This window comes from Balaenoptera musculus, chromosome 1, assembly GCF_009873245.2.
Source record: "Balaenoptera musculus isolate JJ_BM4_2016_0621 chromosome 1, mBalMus1.pri.v3, whole genome shotgun sequence".
Lineage (NCBI taxonomy): Eukaryota > Metazoa > Chordata > Mammalia > Artiodactyla > Balaenopteridae > Balaenoptera > Balaenoptera musculus.
In genome coordinates this window covers 149,508,999-149,526,945 of record NC_045785.1, presented here as the reverse complement: position 1 = coordinate 149,526,945, position 17,947 = coordinate 149,508,999, and the positions used below count along the sequence as shown (strand labels likewise).

Below are 17,947 nucleotides of genomic sequence, written 5' to 3'. Positions count from 1 at the left end.
TTTCTTGACGTTTCAGAGTAGTGTGTGGGCTGGTTTTAAGGCTCCGACCAAATACTATGGGACACGAAGCTCAGAAATACCAGGCGGCTGGACTCGCCCGGAAGGCTGCGGCGGACACGGGCTCCTCATGGGCCTCTCCTGTGCTCCAGAGTTGTGACTTGTGACACTTTTCAAGCGTGTGATTAAAAGAACTTGTGCTCTGCTGTCAAAAAAAAAAAAAAAAAAGCTATATATTATCTGGCCCTCAACTATTGCTCAGATTTAATCTCATAAGATGTTCTCTTGAACTCACTGCCCAGCCCAGCGTTTTTTTGTTTTCTTTTGTTTTCTTTTGTTTTTTCCAAATTCTTCAAAACCCATTAGTAGATCCTGAAGTCAATCTAGAGGGTCTGTCATGTAATTTACTTCTGAAGAAGTAGAGTAGAATGGGAAATACCAGAGTACACTGGTGTGAGGACTAAGTATTAACTTTTAACAGTATCTCAGGCCTGTGTGCTTGTATACTGGTTTACAACTTAAAATGTGTTTCTTGATCTCTGGGTTGCAGTCCAAAATATTTGGAAAACACTCCCCTAACTCCACTGACCTTTGTATTTCTTGAACACCCAAGTTCCTGTGTGTTGTTGCCACCTGAGAACTTTCTTTTTCATATATTTTCATGGCTTGCTTCTTTTCAACTTTTAAATTTCAGCTCAAGTATTACCTTCTCAAAAATCTATGCCAGGCTTCGCTGTTGGCACAGTTGTTGAGAATCTGCCTGCTAATGCAGGGGACACGGGTTCGAGCCCTGGTCTGGGAAGATCCCACATGCCGCGGAGCAACTAGGCCCGTGAGCCACAACTACTGAGCCTGCGCGTCTGGAGCCTGTGCTCCGCAACAAGAGAGGCCACGATAGTGAGAGGCCTGCACACCGCGATGAAGAGTGGCCCCCGCTTGCCGCAACTAGAGAAAGCCCTCGCACAGAAACGAAGACCCAACACAGCCAAAAATAAATTAATTAATTAATTAATTAATTTGGAAAAAAAAAGTCTATGCTATCTTTCTAAAAGAGCAAGGTCCTGTAATTAGTGTCAACATGACCTTAAAAAAAATCCTAGAGCTAAAGAGTATCAAAAGTCACTTTTGAACTTACCCTGAATTTGTATCTGATAGTGAGACCTTTCTCAAAACTTGTCAGTACTGGGAAAAAATGTAGAAAAGCCAATAAAGTATAATAATAGTCTGTTTTTGGTAGAAAAACATTATTAGATTTCTCTAAATCTGTTTTCCTGGAATTCAAATGAACAAATACAGTCTTTTTTTTTTTTTTTTTTTGCAATTAACATCTTGCCTTTCACCTTTTGCTTCTTTCTTGCCACTGGAAATTATTACTTTGCACTAGGTTTATGTTCCTATGTGAAAGCAGCTTTCCATTAATTCTGGAATTTCTCCACTTTTCAGTGGTCAAATGTGAATATCCAGTTGTCGAACACGGAAAGATGGTATCAGGATTTAGAAAAAAATTTTACTACAAATCTCAAGTTGCATTTGAATGTAACCAAGGTTTTTACCTTCATGGCAGCAACACAATTGTCTGTGGTGCAAACAGTACTTGGGAGCCCAAGATCCCAATGTGTACTAAAGGTACAAATGGTGTCTTTCTCCTTTTTGGTTTTTTTAAAATATTTTATTTCTTTGACAATAAATTTCAATTTACAGAAAAATTGAAAAGAAACAATTTTAGTACGTATATCTGTCTTGGATTCATTTCCATGACAGATGCATGACTTCTAATTCATAAAGAAATCTGCTGTTTTGATTTTTCTCTTTTTATAGGATATTAGCATGTTATGTACATCACACAGGTGTATAAATTTCTCTTGTTTAGCATTCTTACATGTAAAATGGATAGCAAACATTTTTCAGTGTAAATTAAAGCATGTAAATTTTTACCTAAATAAGTACAAAAAGCATAATTCATATAAATGAATAGGAAGCAATAATATCCCAAGCAATAATTCCCAAGTAATTAAATGAGTTTATATTTTTTGTTTTCCAGAGCCGACTACTGCCACTACGAAGCCTCCAATTTCCAGTGCCTCAGGTTTCATAAAGTCCTGCTTATATATTTCAATATCCTTTAAATTCCTTGTGATTTTTCATACTCCTTTAAATGTCTGGTAATTTACACTCACTATCATTTTTAGTAAAAAAAAAAGGAGGAAGAACACATTTATAGCCATTGTAGTTGTTATACTTGGTGAGTCTAAAATTATTTGCCATAGTCCACAGAGATAAACAGGTGTGTAAACTTGGTCAAGTTATATAAACTTGTTTACTTACATGTATAATGATTTAACGCCTCCCTCACTGTGCGATAGTAAAGTTACAATGGAATACATTTAAAGCACTTAGTACAGTGCTTGCCATCTAGAAAGCCCTTAAAAGTAGTTCATCTGATTTACAGTTTCAATGGAATTAATATTAGTGTAGAGGAAGGTCCATGGCTTCTGTTTTTTAACATGTATGTTTTCTGAGTCATCAACATTGCTATTTTTATTCAATTTAAGAGATCTGTTGACACATTTACAGGGTATAATCCAGGTCCAGGACTATGTTTCATTTTCCTGACAACAACCAGTTTGATTCTTTTTATATAGTACACTTTTTTTTTTTAACATCTTATTGGAGTATAATTGCTTTACAATGTTGTGTTAGCTGCTGCTATATAACAAAGTGAATCAGATATATGTATACATATATCCCCATATCTCCTACCTCTTGCGTCTCCTTGCCACCCTCCCTATCCCACCCCTCTAGGTGGACAAAAAGCACGGAGCTGATCTCCCTGTGCTATGTGGCTGCTTCCCACTAGCTATCTATTTTACATTTCGTAGTGTATATATGTCCATGCCACACTCTCACTTCGTCCCAGCTTACCCTTCCCCATACCCATGTCCTCAAGTCCATTCTCTACGTCTGCATCTTTATTCCTGTCCTGCCCCTAGGTTCTTCATAACCATTATTTTTGTTGTTTTAGATTCCATATATATGTGTTAGCATATGGTATTTGTTTTTCTCTCTCTGACTTACTTCACTCTGTATGATAGAATCTAGGTCCATCCACCTCACTACAAATAACTCAATTTCGTTTCTTTTTTTTTTTTTAGCAACTTTCTTGCAGTATAATTGCTTTACAATGGTGTGTTAGTTTCTGCTTTATAACAAAGTGAATCAGCTATACATATACATATATCCCCATATCTCCTCCATCTTGCATCTTCCTCCCACCCTCCTTATCCCACCCCTCTAGGTGGTGACAAAGCACCAAGCTGATCTCCCTGTGCTATGCAGCTGCTTCCCACTAGCTATCTATTTTATATTTGGTAGTGTATACATGTCCATGCCACTCTCTTACTTCGTCCCAGCTTACCCTTCCCCCTCCCCGTGTCCTCAAGTCCATTCTCTACGTCTGGTCTTTATTCCTGTCCTGCCCCTAGGTTCTTCAGAACCTTTTTTTTTTTTTTCATTCCATATATATGTGTTAGCATACAGTATTTGTTTTTCTCTTTCTGACTTACTTCTGTATGACACACTCTAGGTCCATCCATGTCTCTACAAATGACCCAATTTTGTTCCTTTTTATGGCTGAGTAATATTCTATTGTATATATTTACCACATCCTCTTTATCTATTCATCTGCCGATGGGCATTTAGGTTGCTTCCATGTCCTGGCTATTGTAAATAGTGCTGCAGTGAACATTGTGGTACATGACTCTTTTTGAATTACGGTTTTCTCAGAGTATATGCCCAGTAGTGGGATTGCTGGGTCATATGGTAGTTCTAATTTTAGTTTTTTAAGGAACCTACATACTGTTCTCCATAGTGGCTGTATCAATTTACATTCCCACCAGCAGTGCAAGAGGGTTCCCTTTTCTCCACACTCTCTCCAGCATTTATTGTTTGTAGATTTTCTGATGATGGCCACTCTGATGGGTGTGAGGTGATAATACCTCATTGTAGTTTTGATTTGCATTTCTCAAATACTCAGTGATGTTGAGCATCTTTTCATGTGCCTCTTGGCCATCTGTATCTCTTCTTTGGAGAAATGTCTATTTAGGTCTCCTGCCCAGTTTTTGATGGGGTTGTTTGTTTATTTGATATTGAGTTGCATGAGCTGTATGTATGTTTTGGAGATTAATCCCTTGTAAGTTGCTGCATTTGCAAATATTTTCTCCCGTTCTGAGGCTTGTCTTTTCGTCTTGTTTATGGTTTCCTTTGCTGTGCAAAAGCTTTGAAGTTTCATTAGGTCCCATTTGTTTATTTTTGTCTTTATTTTCATTACTCTAGGAGGTGGGTCAAAAAAAATCTTGCTGTGATTTATGTCAAAGAGTGTTCTGCCTATGTTTTCCTCTAAGAGTTTTATAGTGTCAGGTCTTACATTTAGGTCTTTAATCCATTTTGAATTTATTTTTGTGTATGGTGTTAGGGAGTGTTCTGATTTCATTCTTTTACATGTAGCTGTCCAGTTTTCCCAGCACCACTTATTGAAGAGGATTTCTTTTCTCCATTGTATAGACTTGCCTCCATTATCAAAGATAAGGTGACCATATGTGCATGGGTTTATCTCAGGGCTTTCTATCCTGTTCCATTGATCTATATTTCTGTTTTTGTGCCAGTACCATACTATCTTGATTACTGTAGCTTTGTAGTATAGTCTGAAGTCAGGGAGCCTGATTCCTTCAGCTCCGTTTTTCTTTCTCAATATTGCTTTGGCCTATCTTTCATAGGTCTTCTGTGTTTCCATACAAATTGTGAAATTTCTTGTTCTAGCTCTGTGAAAAATGACATTGGTCGTTTGATAGGGATTGCATTGAATCTGTAGATTGCTTTGGGTAGTAGAGTCATTTTCACAATATTGATTCTTCCAATCCATCTGTTTGTATCATCTTTAATTTCATTCATCAGTTCTTATAGTTTTCTGCATGCAGGTCTTTTTATTTAGGTTTATTCCTAGGTATTTTATTCTTTTTGTTTCAGTGGTAAATGGGAGTGTTTCCTTATTTACTCTTTCAGGTATTTTATCATTAGTGTATAGGAATGCCAGAGATTTCTGTGCATTAATTTTGTATCCTGCAACTTTACCAAATTCATTGATTAGCTCTAGTAATTTTCTGTTGGCATCTTTACGATTCTCTATGTATACTATCATGTCATCTGCAAACAGTGAGTGTTTTATTTCTTCTTTTCCAATTTGGATTCCTTGTATTTCCTTTTTTCTCTGACTGGTGTGGCTAAAACTTCCAAAACTATTTTGAATAATAGTGGCAAGAGTGGGCAACACTGTCTTTCTCCTGATGTTAGTGTAAATGGTTTCAGTTTTTCACCATTGAAAAAGATGTTGACTGTGGGTTTGTCATATATGGCCTTTATTATGTTGAGGTAAGTTCCCTCTATGCCTACTTTCTGGGGGGTTTTTATCATAAATGGATGTTGATTTGTATTTTGTAGAAAGCTTTTTCTGCATTTATTGAGATGATCATATGGTTTTTCTCCTTCAATTTGTTAATATGGTTTATCACATTGATAGATTTGTGTATATTGAAGAATCCTTGCATTCCTGGGATAAACCCCAATTGATCATGGTGTATGATGCTTTTAATGTGCTGTTAGATTCTGTTTGCTAGTATTTTGTCGAGGATTTTTGCATCTATGTTCATCAGTGATATTGGTCTGTAGTTTTCCTTTTTTGTGACATCTTTGTCTGGTTTTGGTATCTGGGTGATGGTGGCATGGTAGAATGAGTTTGGGAGTGTTCCTCCCTGTGCTATAGTTTTGAAGGGTTTGAGAAGGATAGGTGTTAGTTCTTCTCTAAATGTTTGATAGAATTCGTCTTTGAAGCCATCTGGTCCTGGGCTTTTGTTTGTTGGAAGATTTTTAATCACAATTTCAATTTCAGTGTTTATGATTGGTCTGTTTATATTTTCTATTTTTTCATGGTTCAGTCTTAGGAGGTTCTGCTTTTCTAAGAATTTGTCCATTTCTTCCAGGTTGTCTTTTTTATTGGCATATAGTTGCTTGTAGTAATCTCTCGTGATGCTTTGTATTTCTGCAGTGCCAATTGTTACTTCTCCTTTTTCATTTCTAATTTTAGTAATTTGAGTCTTCTCTCTTTTTTCTTGCTGAGTCTGGCTAATGGTTTATTTATCTTCTCAAAGAACCAGCTTTTAGTTTTATTGATCTATGCTATTGTTTCCTTCATTTCGTTTTCATTTATTTCTTATCCGATCTTTATGATTTCTTTCCTTCTGATAACTTTTGGGTTTTTTTGTTCTTCTTTCTCTAATTGCTTTAGGTGTAAGGTTAGGTTATTTATTTGAGAAGTTTCTTCTTTCTTGAGGTAGGATTGTATTCCTATAAACTTCCCTCTTAGAATTGCTTTTGCTGCATCCCATAGGTTTTGGGTCATCGTTTGTTCATTGTCATTTGTTTCTAAGTATTTTTTGATTTCCTCTTTGATTTCTTCAGTGATCTCTTGGTTATTTAGTAGTATATTGTTTACCCTCCATGTGTTTGTATTTTTTACAGATTTTTTCCTGTAATTGACATCTAGTCTCATAGTTTTGTGGTCAGAAAAGATACTTGATACAATTTCAATTTTCTTAAATTTACCAAGGCTTGATTTGTGACCCAAGATATGATCTATCTTGGAAAATGTTCCAAGAGCACTTGAGAAGAAAATGTATTCTGTTGTTTTTGGATGGAATGTCCTATAAATATCAATTATGTCCATCTTCTTTAATGTCTCATTTAAAGCTTGTGTTTCCTTATTTATTTTCATTTTGGATGATCTCTCCATTAGTGAAAGTGGGGTGGTAAAGTCCCCTACTATGATTGTGTTACTGTCGATTTCCCCTTTTATGGCTGTTAGCATTTCACTTATGTATTGAGGTGCTCCTATGTTGGGTGCCTAAATATTTACAATTGTGATATCTTCTTCTTGGATTGGTCCCTTGATCATTATGTCGTGTCCTTCTTTGTCTCTTGGAATAGTCTTTATTTTAAAGTCTATTTTGTCTGATGTGAGAATTGCTACTCCAGCTTTCTTGTGATTTCCATTTTCATGGAATATATTTTTCCATCCCCTCACTTTCAGTCTGTATTTGTCCTAGGTGTGAAGTGGGTCTCTTGTAGACAGCATATGTATGGGTCTTGTTTTTGTATCCATTCAGCCAGTCTATGTCTTTTGGTTGGAGCCTTTAATCCATTTACATTTAAGGTAGTTATTGATATGTTGTTCCTATTACCATTTTCTTAATTGTTTTGGGTTTTTTTATTGTGGGTGTTTTAATCTCTTGTGTTTCCTGCCTAGAGAAGTTCCTTTAGCATTTGTTGTAAAGCTGGTTTGGTGGTGCTGAATTCTTGTAGCTTTTGCTTGTCTGTAAAGGTTTTAATTTCTTTGTCGAATCTGAATGAGATTCTTGCTGGGTAGAGTAATCTTGGTCGTAGGTTTTTCCCTTTCATCACTTTAAATATATACTGCCTTTCCCTTCTGGCTTGCAGAGTTTCTGCTGAAACATCAGCTGTTAACCCTATGGGGATTCCCTTATATGTTATTTGTTGCTTTTCCCTTGCTGCTTTTAATATTTTTTCTTTGGATTTAATTTTTGATAGTTTGATTAATATGTGTCTTGGCATGTTTCTCCTTGGGACTCTCTGTGCTTCCTGGACTTGACTGACTATTTCCTTTCCCATATTAGGGAAGTTTTCAACTATAATCTCTTCAAATATTTTCTCAGTCCCTTTTTTTTCTTCCTTTTCTTCTTCTGGGACCCCTATAATACGAATGTTGGTGCATTTAATGTTGTCCCAGAGGTCTCTGAGACTGTCCTCAATTCTTTTCATTCTTTTTTCTTTATTCTGCCATGTGGTAGTTTTTTCCACTATTTTATCTTCCAGGTCACTTATCCGTTCTTCTGTCTCAGTTATTCTGCTATTGATTCCTTCTAGAGAATTTTTAATTTCATTTCTTGTGTTGTTCATCATTGTTTTTTTGCTCTTTAGTTCTTCTAGGTCCTTGTTTAACATTTCTTGTATTTTCTCAATTCTATTTCCAAGATTTTGGATCATCTTTACTATCATTACTCTGAATTCTTTTCCAGGTAGACTGCCTATTTCCTCTTCATTTCTTTGGTCTGGTGGGTTTTTACCTTGCTCCTTTATGTGCCGTGTGTTTCTCTGTCTTCCCATTTTTCTTAACTTACTGTGTTTGGGGTCTCTTTTTCACAGGCTGCAGGTTCGTAGTTCCCGTTGTTTTTGGTGTCTGCCCCCAGTGACTAAGTCTGGTTCAGTGGGTTGTGTAGGCTTCCTGGTGTAGGGAACTGGTGCCTGTGTTCTGGTCAATGAGGCTGGATCTTGTCTTTCAGATGGGCAGGACCACGTTCCCTGCTGTGTTTTGGGGAGTCTGTGACCTTATGATTTTAGGCAGCCTCTGTACTAATGGGTGGGGTTGTGTTCCTGTCTTGCTAGTTGTTTGGCATAGGGTGTCCAGCACTTTAGCTTGCTGGTCGTTGAGTAGAGCATTGAGATGGAGGTCTCTGGGAGAGCTTTTGCTGTTTGATATTACATGGGGCGGGGAGGTCTCTCGTGGACCATTGTCCTGAACTTGTCTCTCCCATTTCAGAGGCTCAGGCATGACACCTGGCTGGAGCACCATGACCCTGTCAGGCACACAGCTCAGAAGAAAAGGGAGAAAAAAAGAAAGAAAGAAAGAAAGTTAAAAATTTTTAATTAAATTAATAAAGTTATTGAAATAAAAATATTATTAAAAATAAAAAAGTAATTTAAAAAAGAAAAAGAAAGAAAGAAGAGGGCAACCAAACCAAAAAAGAAATCCACCAATGATAACAAGTGCTAAAAACTATATTTAAAAACAAAAAATGGACAGAGAGAACCCTAGGACTAATGGTAAAAGCAAAGCTATACAGACAAAATCACACAAAGAAGCATAACATACACACTCACAAAAAGAGAAAACGGAAAAAAAGAAACACACACACATATATATATATATAAAAGGAAGAGAGCAACCAAATCAATAAACAAATCTACTAATGATAATATGCTCTAAATCCTAAACTAAAATAAACATAAAACCAGAAACAAATTAGATGCAGAAAGCAAGCCCCAAGTCTACAGTTGCTCCCAAATCCACCACCTCAATTTTGGGATGATTGGTTGTCTATTCAGGTATTCCAGAGATGCAGGGTACATCAAGTTGATTGTGGAGATTTAATCCACTGCTCCTGAGGCTGCTGGGAGAAATTTCCCTTTCTCTTCTTTGTTCTCACAGGTCCTGGGGTTCAGCTTTGGATTTGGCCCCACCTCTGCATGTAGGTCACCTGAGGGCGTCTGTTCCCTTTTGGGAAGTCTGAGGTCTTCTGCCAGCGTTCAGTAGGTGTTGTGTAGGAGTTGTTCCACATGTAGATGTATTTTTGATGTATTTGTGGGGGGGAAAGTGATCTCCACGTCTTACTCCCCCACCATCTTGAAGGTCCCGTCTATATAGTACACTTTTAACTGGGAAATTTCTGGTAGCTCCAGAACAAGACTAGTATTTCTACTCCCCACATCCAACCCCACCACCTCATACAGTTATTATTTTTCTCTTTACTGTGTTTTTTGTTTTTGTTTTTAGGCAACAGAAAATAAGTTTTATAATAACTGAAAGGCAGGAAAAGTCCTTACTTATTGAAATGAAATGGAGGATTTCTGGCAGAGACTTCTGATCATCTGCTCTGCCTAAGACTTGAGAGACTATTTTGATATGGTGGAAGGAATTATCTGCCTGATTTCAGGGCTCCTATCTCTGGCTTCTTCTCTTTAGTTACAGCAGAAGCAAGAGACAAGAGGAAGAGAGGGAAGAGCATTAGCCTGGGCAGGCTGCACTCAGGGTCCTAGTGTGGCTCTGCTTACTCAAGAAACGTCATTTCTATAGGTTCCAGTTTCCCATTGTTTAATGACTCAAACAAATGTCAGTTACTGGCTTCTAATTTGTTTGTTTCTTATTGTCCTAATATTTTAAAATATTGAGCAGGAATTATTCATGTTAACATGGTAATTAGAACACATTTTTATAATTCCTGTAAACCTGGTACCCAGTAGCCTTCTTGAGTACCTTGGTGAGTGCTGTGAAGTTCTGTGGGGAAAGAGATTTTTTTTGGTGGATAACATATAAAGATTGCATATGAAATCTATACTCATTGACCCATCCATGTTTTCTCACATGGTCCTAGTGGGACTATGCTCTGTGGTATACTATGTTTGTTGATATGATCATAGGCATTTCATAAAGGATTTATAAAACACTGATACAGTCCGGTGTTTGAAAGGAGAGAGAATTGTGAGGACAAGTTTATAAAGAAGATAAATTACATGGATCATTTTTTACATATCAAAAATCAAAATTCCTCATGAGACTGTTTTTTTTATCATCAGTTGGAGAAGGACTATGAAAAAGATCATTAGCAACATATAATAGTGATAAGGTAGATCTGATTATGCAAATAGGAAAAAATGTGGGCAAAATACTAAGTGGATAAGAAAGGGTACAAATTTTGTAATATGATACTATGTGAATGGTATTTTTTTTAAAGATTTGTATATTTATTCTGAACACATGATTTGTATGATTTATTATTTGTTAACGTCTAGGATTTCCATTATATAATACAAAGCTATAGTGAACATTCTTTTGCATACATTCTTATGTACTTGTGTAAATATGTATTTAGGTTAACTTCCCAGTAGTAGAATAGCAAATTTGGAAAGTATGTGTATTTTTCATTTTGAGAAGTAATTCATTTTAAGAAATAATCTTTTTTCAAAAATAAAAAAATCAAAATTAATTCTATAATTTTGTATTGATGAGACTGGTGAATTGAATCAAATTTATTTTTCCAGGTCCTCATCCAACTACAACTCCAGAGTCAAGTCATACAGGTTCAGTACCTCTTTATCCTACTTACATTGTTTCAAACTTAATAAAGTGATGGGTGAAAAATGATGTCATGTACTAATTTGCATTTTTAAATTATCAATGAAGCTGAATTTTTTTGGTCTTCTTTCACTTATTTTGGTCCTTTGTTCATTTTCCTATGTGGTTTCTGAAATATTTTTCTTGTTGACTTATCAGAGCTCAAGATAAGTTAAAGCCCTTTTAACATGAAGTGGAATTTTCTTCTAGGTTTTTTCTTTGCCTTATTTTACTAGTCAGGTTTCTTTTAAGATTTTATGCTATTGAATATAGATTGCTTTTTATAACTTTTAATTATATAAGTAGTATACTAATATAAATTTGTAAAATTTCAAACATTACAAAAGCATACAGAGTAAAAGATTAGTTTTCCACCTCTTTCTCTGGTCTATTACCTAAATTAATCTCTTTATAATTTAGGATGTCTTTTTAATCTATTTCTACACATCAACATTCTTATTTGTGTAGGTATACATATTTTGGCATTTTCTCTTTTTTCTTAACCAAAAATGGCATCATGCTGTTCATATTTTTCTTGCAAATTTTTCCACTTATTGCCTTGAACTGGAGCTGTAGTTAGATTTATTCCCATCTTTTTAAATGATGGTTTTAATATGTACCATATTTCATTTAACCATTCTCTCAGTGGTCATTTATATGTGCAGAATTTTTACATTAATAGGTAGTTGAATGTGTTGATCTTTTTCTTAATGACTATGAGTGTTGTGTCTTTCTTATAAAAGCTTCAGGGGTTCTCCATGCTGAAATCATATAAACATTTCCACCATGTCTCCATTTTGAAATTATATAAACATTTCTACCATGTGATTGTGTGATTGCATTAAATCACTGATTCATCTCACATTCTTTATGGTATATGAAATGAGATTGGGTTCCTCCCCACTCCACCTACCTTCATCCAATGGCGAAGTAGCACCATTTGTTGAATAAGTTGTCTTCTCTCCAACTGTGTTGAAGTGCCAGTTTTTATTACACATTAAATTCATAGGTGATCTAGTCTTCTTTCTGTTCCCTTGAATTCTGTCCATTCCTGTGCCAGCACCAAATTGATGTTTTGACTGCAGTACTATGATATGTTTTAGTATCTGGCAGAACACTTCCTTTTCAGCTGTTCAGGCTACTCTCTATGCTAATTTTTCTAGATCAAGTTCTATTGTATTTTACTGACAGTTTTAACTATTTTAATTGTATATTTCATTGGCATTAAGTATCCACATTTTTGTGCAACTATTACTACTATCTAGCTCCAAAATTTTTTCAGCATCTCAAAATGAAACATTATACCTATTAAACAATAACTCTCCAGTCTCCCTCCCCCCAGCCCTGTTAGCTACTATCTATTTTCTATGTCTATGAATTTGACTATTCCGGGTACCTCATAGACTAGGATTCACTACTGGCTTATTTCACTTAGCATAATGTGTTCTGGCTTATTTCACTTAGCATAATGTTTTCAAGATTCATCCACCTTGTAGCATGTATCAGAACTTTATTCCTTTTATGACTTAAAAATATTCCATTCTATATACCACATTTCCTTTATTCATCCATTTGTTGAAAGTTTCTTGGTTTGGTTCCACCTTTTGGCTATTCTGAATAATGCTGCTCTGAACATTGGCATTCAAGTATCTGAGTCCCTATTTTCAATTTTGGTGGTTATATACATAGGAATAGAATTGCTGGGTTATAGAGTAGCTTTATGTTTATTTTTTTGAGGAACAACGATAGTGTCTTCCACATCAGGTGCACCATTTTATGTCCCCTCCAGTGATGCACAAAGGTTCCAAATTCTTAACCTTTTTGTCAGCACTTGTTGTTTTCTGATTTTTTATAAAAGCCATACCAATATATATGAAGTAGTATCCATTGTGGTTTTTATTTGAATATCTAAAATTATTAATCTTTGATCATCTTTTCATGTGCTTATTGGTCTTTTGTATATCTTCTTTGGAGAAATAACCATTCAAGTCCTTTGCCCATTTTTGAATTTTTTTTTTAATTTTTTGTTCATAATATATCTTGAATATTAATCCCTTATCAGATATATAATTTGCAGATGCTTCCTCCCATTCTGTGTATTGTCTCTTCACTCTGATGACAGTATCCCTTGTGAAACAAAAGTTTTTAACATTGATGAAATTCAATGTATCTATTTGTTTTTTGTTGCATGTGCTTTTGGTGTCACATCCAAGAAATCATTGCCAGATCCAAATTCATGAAGCTGTCCTCCATGTTTTCTTCTAAGAGTTTTATAGTTTTAGCTTTTAAGTTTCTAGTTCATTTTTGTTCCTTTCTTCTTTTGCTCTCTTCCCTTATGATTTAATTATTATCTTTAGTGTTACGTTGGATTCCTTTCTCTTTCTTGTATATGTATCTATTATAGAGTTTTGTTTTGTGGTTCTCATGAGGTTTATATATAGCAATCTATACATATACATGATTATTTTAAGTTGCTAATCTCTTAAGTTTGAACGCATTCTAACAACCCTGTATTTTTATTCCATCCCACCACATTTAATGTTTTTATCCATCATATTTTACATCTTTTTTTGTTTTGTTCATCCTTTAACTACTTATTGTGGTTATAGATGGTTTTACTACTAGTAGGGCTAGTACTGTTTGGTAGAGCTGGGATCTGAGGAAGCAGGCTGTGGGTCTCAGGTCAAGTGTTGGCCTACTGGTACGTGGGGCCATGGCTTGGGAGATCCTGGGGCTAGTGTCAGCCTGCTGGTGTTGTTTTGCCAAAAGCCTTACTTTCAGTTTCAAAGTTCATAGGATTCGCTGGCAAAATAACCACTCTACACTCAGTAAACAAGAATTTAGAGTTTATTGAATTAACAGATATTACAGTATACTAATTAAGAAAATAATAGTATAACTAACTAAGAAAGAATAGTAAATACCGAGGTTTATACATCACTGAATTGGGGAAGCACCTACATCCAGATCCAAGCAGCACTGGGAAGTCCCTTGAACAGCAATCTGGAGTCCAAATTGGGAAGGTCCCAGGCGGTACGTCCACCCCACTGGTGAGACTTAAGTTTGCCACTTGAAGGAGCCCAGCTTTTAGCACCAGGCCGCAGGCTGATAGCAATCAGCCTACGTGCAAGTTTGCAGCTCTGGTTATTGTCATAAATGCCTTGGTCTTAACTTGTAAGTCTTGGAATGTCCTTGATCCCCAGGGGCTGGCCAGACCCTCAAGGTGCAAGAAGCCCCATGACTTACTCTCTATCTTATCTAGTGGTTTACAATGTGTGCAGGCGCCACCCCTGCTGACCTGGGTGTAGCTCAGCAGTTTGGCATGCAGCCAGCTTTAGCGTCATTGTCCGGTCAGAGAGAGGCCTTGTGCCACCTCTGAAGCCTGAACAAGACTACTTTACTAGCTTCCCCAACAGGTGGGCAGGGTTGTTTCCTGACTTGGCTAACTGTAGTGTCCAGGGTGTCCCGGAGCTGGTGTTGGCCCACTGGTGGGTGGGGTCTGACCTTGGGGAAGCTGGCTTAGGGGCCCAATGTTCCTGAAGCTGAAATCAGACTGCTGGTGGGTGAGGCTCGGGCCCATGGGCTTCTGGGGCTGGTGCTGGCCCACTGGTGAGCAGAGCCAGGTGCCAGGGTCTCGTTGCAATATATTGAGCCAGGTTCTGGGCCCTCTGCTGGGCAGGGAGGTGTCGCAGGTGGCTGAAGGATCAGGGGTCCTAAGGCAGCCAGCCTCCTTGTGGGTGGGGCTATGTCTTCACTCCAATAACTGCTTGGCCTGGAGTGTCCCAGAACTTGTGCCCACCTGCTGGGGGGGAGGGTCATATCATGGTTCTAATAAGCTAGAGGGAGGATTCCAAATTGGCGTTTGCCAGCACCAGAGTCTTTGTGGTATGAGCTCCCAACAATGGCTGCTGCCACCATCTGTGTCCCCAGGATGAGTTCCAGTTGCCTTCTGCCTCTCCAAGATCAGCAGAGGATCTGACCCAAGCTCCTTTCAAATTACTGCTTCTGCCCTGGGTCTCAAGATTGTGAGACATTTTGTTTGCATCCTTTAAGAGTGGAGTCTCTATTTCTTACAGCTCCCTGGATCTCCCAAAAGTAAGCCACACTGGCTTTCAAAGCCGAACATTCTGGGGGCTTGTCTTCCTGGTGCAGGACCCCTAGGCTGGGGAATCTGATGTGAGGCTCAGACCCCTCCTTCCTTGGGGAGAACCTCTGCAATTGTAATGATCCTCCCAGTTTGTGGGTCACCTACCCAGAGGTAGGGGTCTTGTTTATACCATGTCTTTGATCCTCTTTCCTGTCTCATGTTGGTTTCTTCTTTATATCCTTAGTTGTAGAAGATCATTTCTGCTAGTCTTCAGGTCATTCTCATCCATAGTTGTTCTGTAAACAGTTGTAACTGCTCATTTGCCCGAGGAAGGAGGGGAACTCAGAGTCTTCCTACTCCACTGTCTTGGCAACTTCCCTAGCTCTTAAGTTTAGTACTTTGATCTTTTTAAATTAATTTTTGTATATATTGTAAGGTAGGTGTCAAAATTCATTCTTTTGCATGTGGATATCCAGTTATCCAAGAACCATGTGTTGAAGAGATTGCCCTTTCCCCATTAAATGTTCTTAGCACCCTTGTGAAGAATCATTTGACCATATAAGTGAAAGTTTATTTCTGGGCTCTCTGTTTTTTTTTTTAATTGAAATATAGTTGTTTTACAATATTATATTAGTTTCAGGTGTACAACATAGTGATTTGATATTTTTAAAGATTATACTCAATTTAAAGTTATTACAAAATAATAGCTATATTTCCCTGTGCTGTACAATATATCCTTGTTGCTTCTGGGCTCTCTATTCTATTCTATTGGTCTCTGTGTCTGTCTCTATGTTAATACCACTATGTTTTGATTATTGTAGCTTTTTAGTAAGTTTTGGAATTGGGAAACATGAGTCCTCCCAACTTTGCTTTCTTTATCAAGATATTCCTGTCTACTTCTACTCCCTTGAGATTCCATATGAAGTTTAGGTTTAATTTGTCTATTTATGCAAAATGCATTTTTATATGGTCAAAGGGTTGCATTTAATCTGTAGATTGCTTTGTGTGGTATTAACATCTTAACAATATTAAGTCTTCCAATCCATGAACGCAGGATGTGCTTTCATTTTTTAATGTCATCTTCAATTTCTTTAAGCAATCCTTTGTAATTTTCAGTGTACAAGTCTTTCACCTCCTTAGTTATGTTTATTCCTAAGTATTTTATTCTCTTTGATGCTACTGTAAGTGGAGTTGTTTTTTTTTTTTAATTTTCTTTTTAGACTGTTCATTGGTAGTGTATAGAAATGCAACTGATTTTTGTTTGTTGATTTTGTAGCCTCCAACTTTGTTGAATTAATTTATTACTTCTAACAGGTTTGTGTGTGTGTGCATGTGTGTGTGTATATAATCTTTAGTTTTCCACTTAGAAGATTATGTAATCTGGAACAGAGATCATTTTATTTCTTCTTTCCCAGTTTGGATGCTTTTTATTTCTTTTTCTTGTCTAATTGCTCTGACTAGACAAGAAAAAGAAATTAAATTTTTTTATATGTTGATAGAAGTGGCAAATGGGAGCATCCTGAATTGTTCCTGACTTAAAAAAATTTTTCAGTTTTTCACTATTGGTTTTTCATAAATGACCTTTATGATGTTGAATTCCATTCTATTGCAGATCAACTTTTAAATGATGTTTAAGCCATCTTATGCCTTTCAGTTTTAAGCAAAATTACATTGAATCCATAGGCTAATTTTGACATTATACTAATGATAAATTTGTTTGCTGTACCACAGAATATTGTCCCAAGAAATGTTAATGGACAGGAAGAAGAATATTTTGACATTGAATATAAATTTATGATTTTTATGACACTACCTTTTAAGCATTAATATAATTCATGTAGGAAAAATTAAATTATCAGGGGTTTCGCACAAAGGCAAAAAATCAAAACCTATAAATTTATATATAGGTCTTTAAGCTTGATTATTTTCTTCTTCTACCTTTTTTTCTTGTTTCTATTTTTTTTTTCTTTTTTCAGCATATCCCAGTCCAAGTGATGAGTTACAGCCTGAACATTTTGAGGATTTAGGTATTATTTTGGTTATAAATAACCCTGCATTATGAAACCCTAGAGTTCTACATGGAACTATTTCAATTATCTGTAATTAAAGAAGAAAAAACGTCACAAATTGATGATAACTGACATTTTTAGTTTTTTTAATAGTGCAGATCCCATGACAAATATAAGTGATAGTATATGTAAACATGGAGATAACACAGTTTTCAAGAACTGCCCCAGCTTAGGATTCCTAGTGGGGTGAGGTAACTTTCTTAAATGCTATGGTCATGTGTAGGTTAAAATATATAAAATGTAACTTGCTTCCCATGTGATAGTGTTATTTTGTGATGGAGATTTGTAGATAAATTTTCTTTCTTGTGTATACCTTGTATACACAAGCCTTATATACAATTAGTTGGGTTAGTTTTTTTTTTATAACAGGCGGGGGTAGCACACTTTATGTTGCCTCACATGGTTCACACAATATATGTTAAAAAACTTGGTGAAGTATAGTTGTGACATTTAAATGAAATATAATTATTTCTTGATAAGAAAATGAAGAAAAATAGTTATTACTTTACTTTAGACTAGTAAAGTTAATCTTTGTATAAAATGTGCTTTAGGCTTCTTATGTTTTCCCTCTGAAAACTGGTCAAATTGCCACTGTGTCAGGTGAATCTAGTAATTTGGTAGTATTATTTATTGCTCTCTGGATAGTCAAAAATGCATGTTTACGTTTCTGTGCATAGTTTTCATCCATGTGCCCTGGTGTTTCATTTATAGTATTAGAGAAAATCTCCTTGTAATTAGGACCATGTCTTAACTTGGGGGACAGGGAAATAAGGAGGG

The 17,947-nt window shown here is 36.2% G+C and overlaps 1 protein-coding gene across 1 annotated transcript in view; it reads left to right on the top strand.

Moving 5' to 3' along the window:
- LOC118881047 (membrane cofactor protein-like) overlaps window positions 1-17,163 on the top strand; it is a 52,475-nt gene extending 35,312 nt beyond the window's left edge. Inside the window, exons 6-7 of the mRNA XM_036825426.1 lie at window positions 1,441-1,623; window positions 17,078-17,163. Of these exons, the coding sequence (XP_036681321.1) occupies window positions 1,441-1,623; window positions 17,078-17,163 (269 nt within the window). The remainder of the gene's footprint in view (window positions 1-1,440; window positions 1,624-17,077) is intronic.
- Window positions 17,164-17,947: the final 784 nt, after the last annotated feature.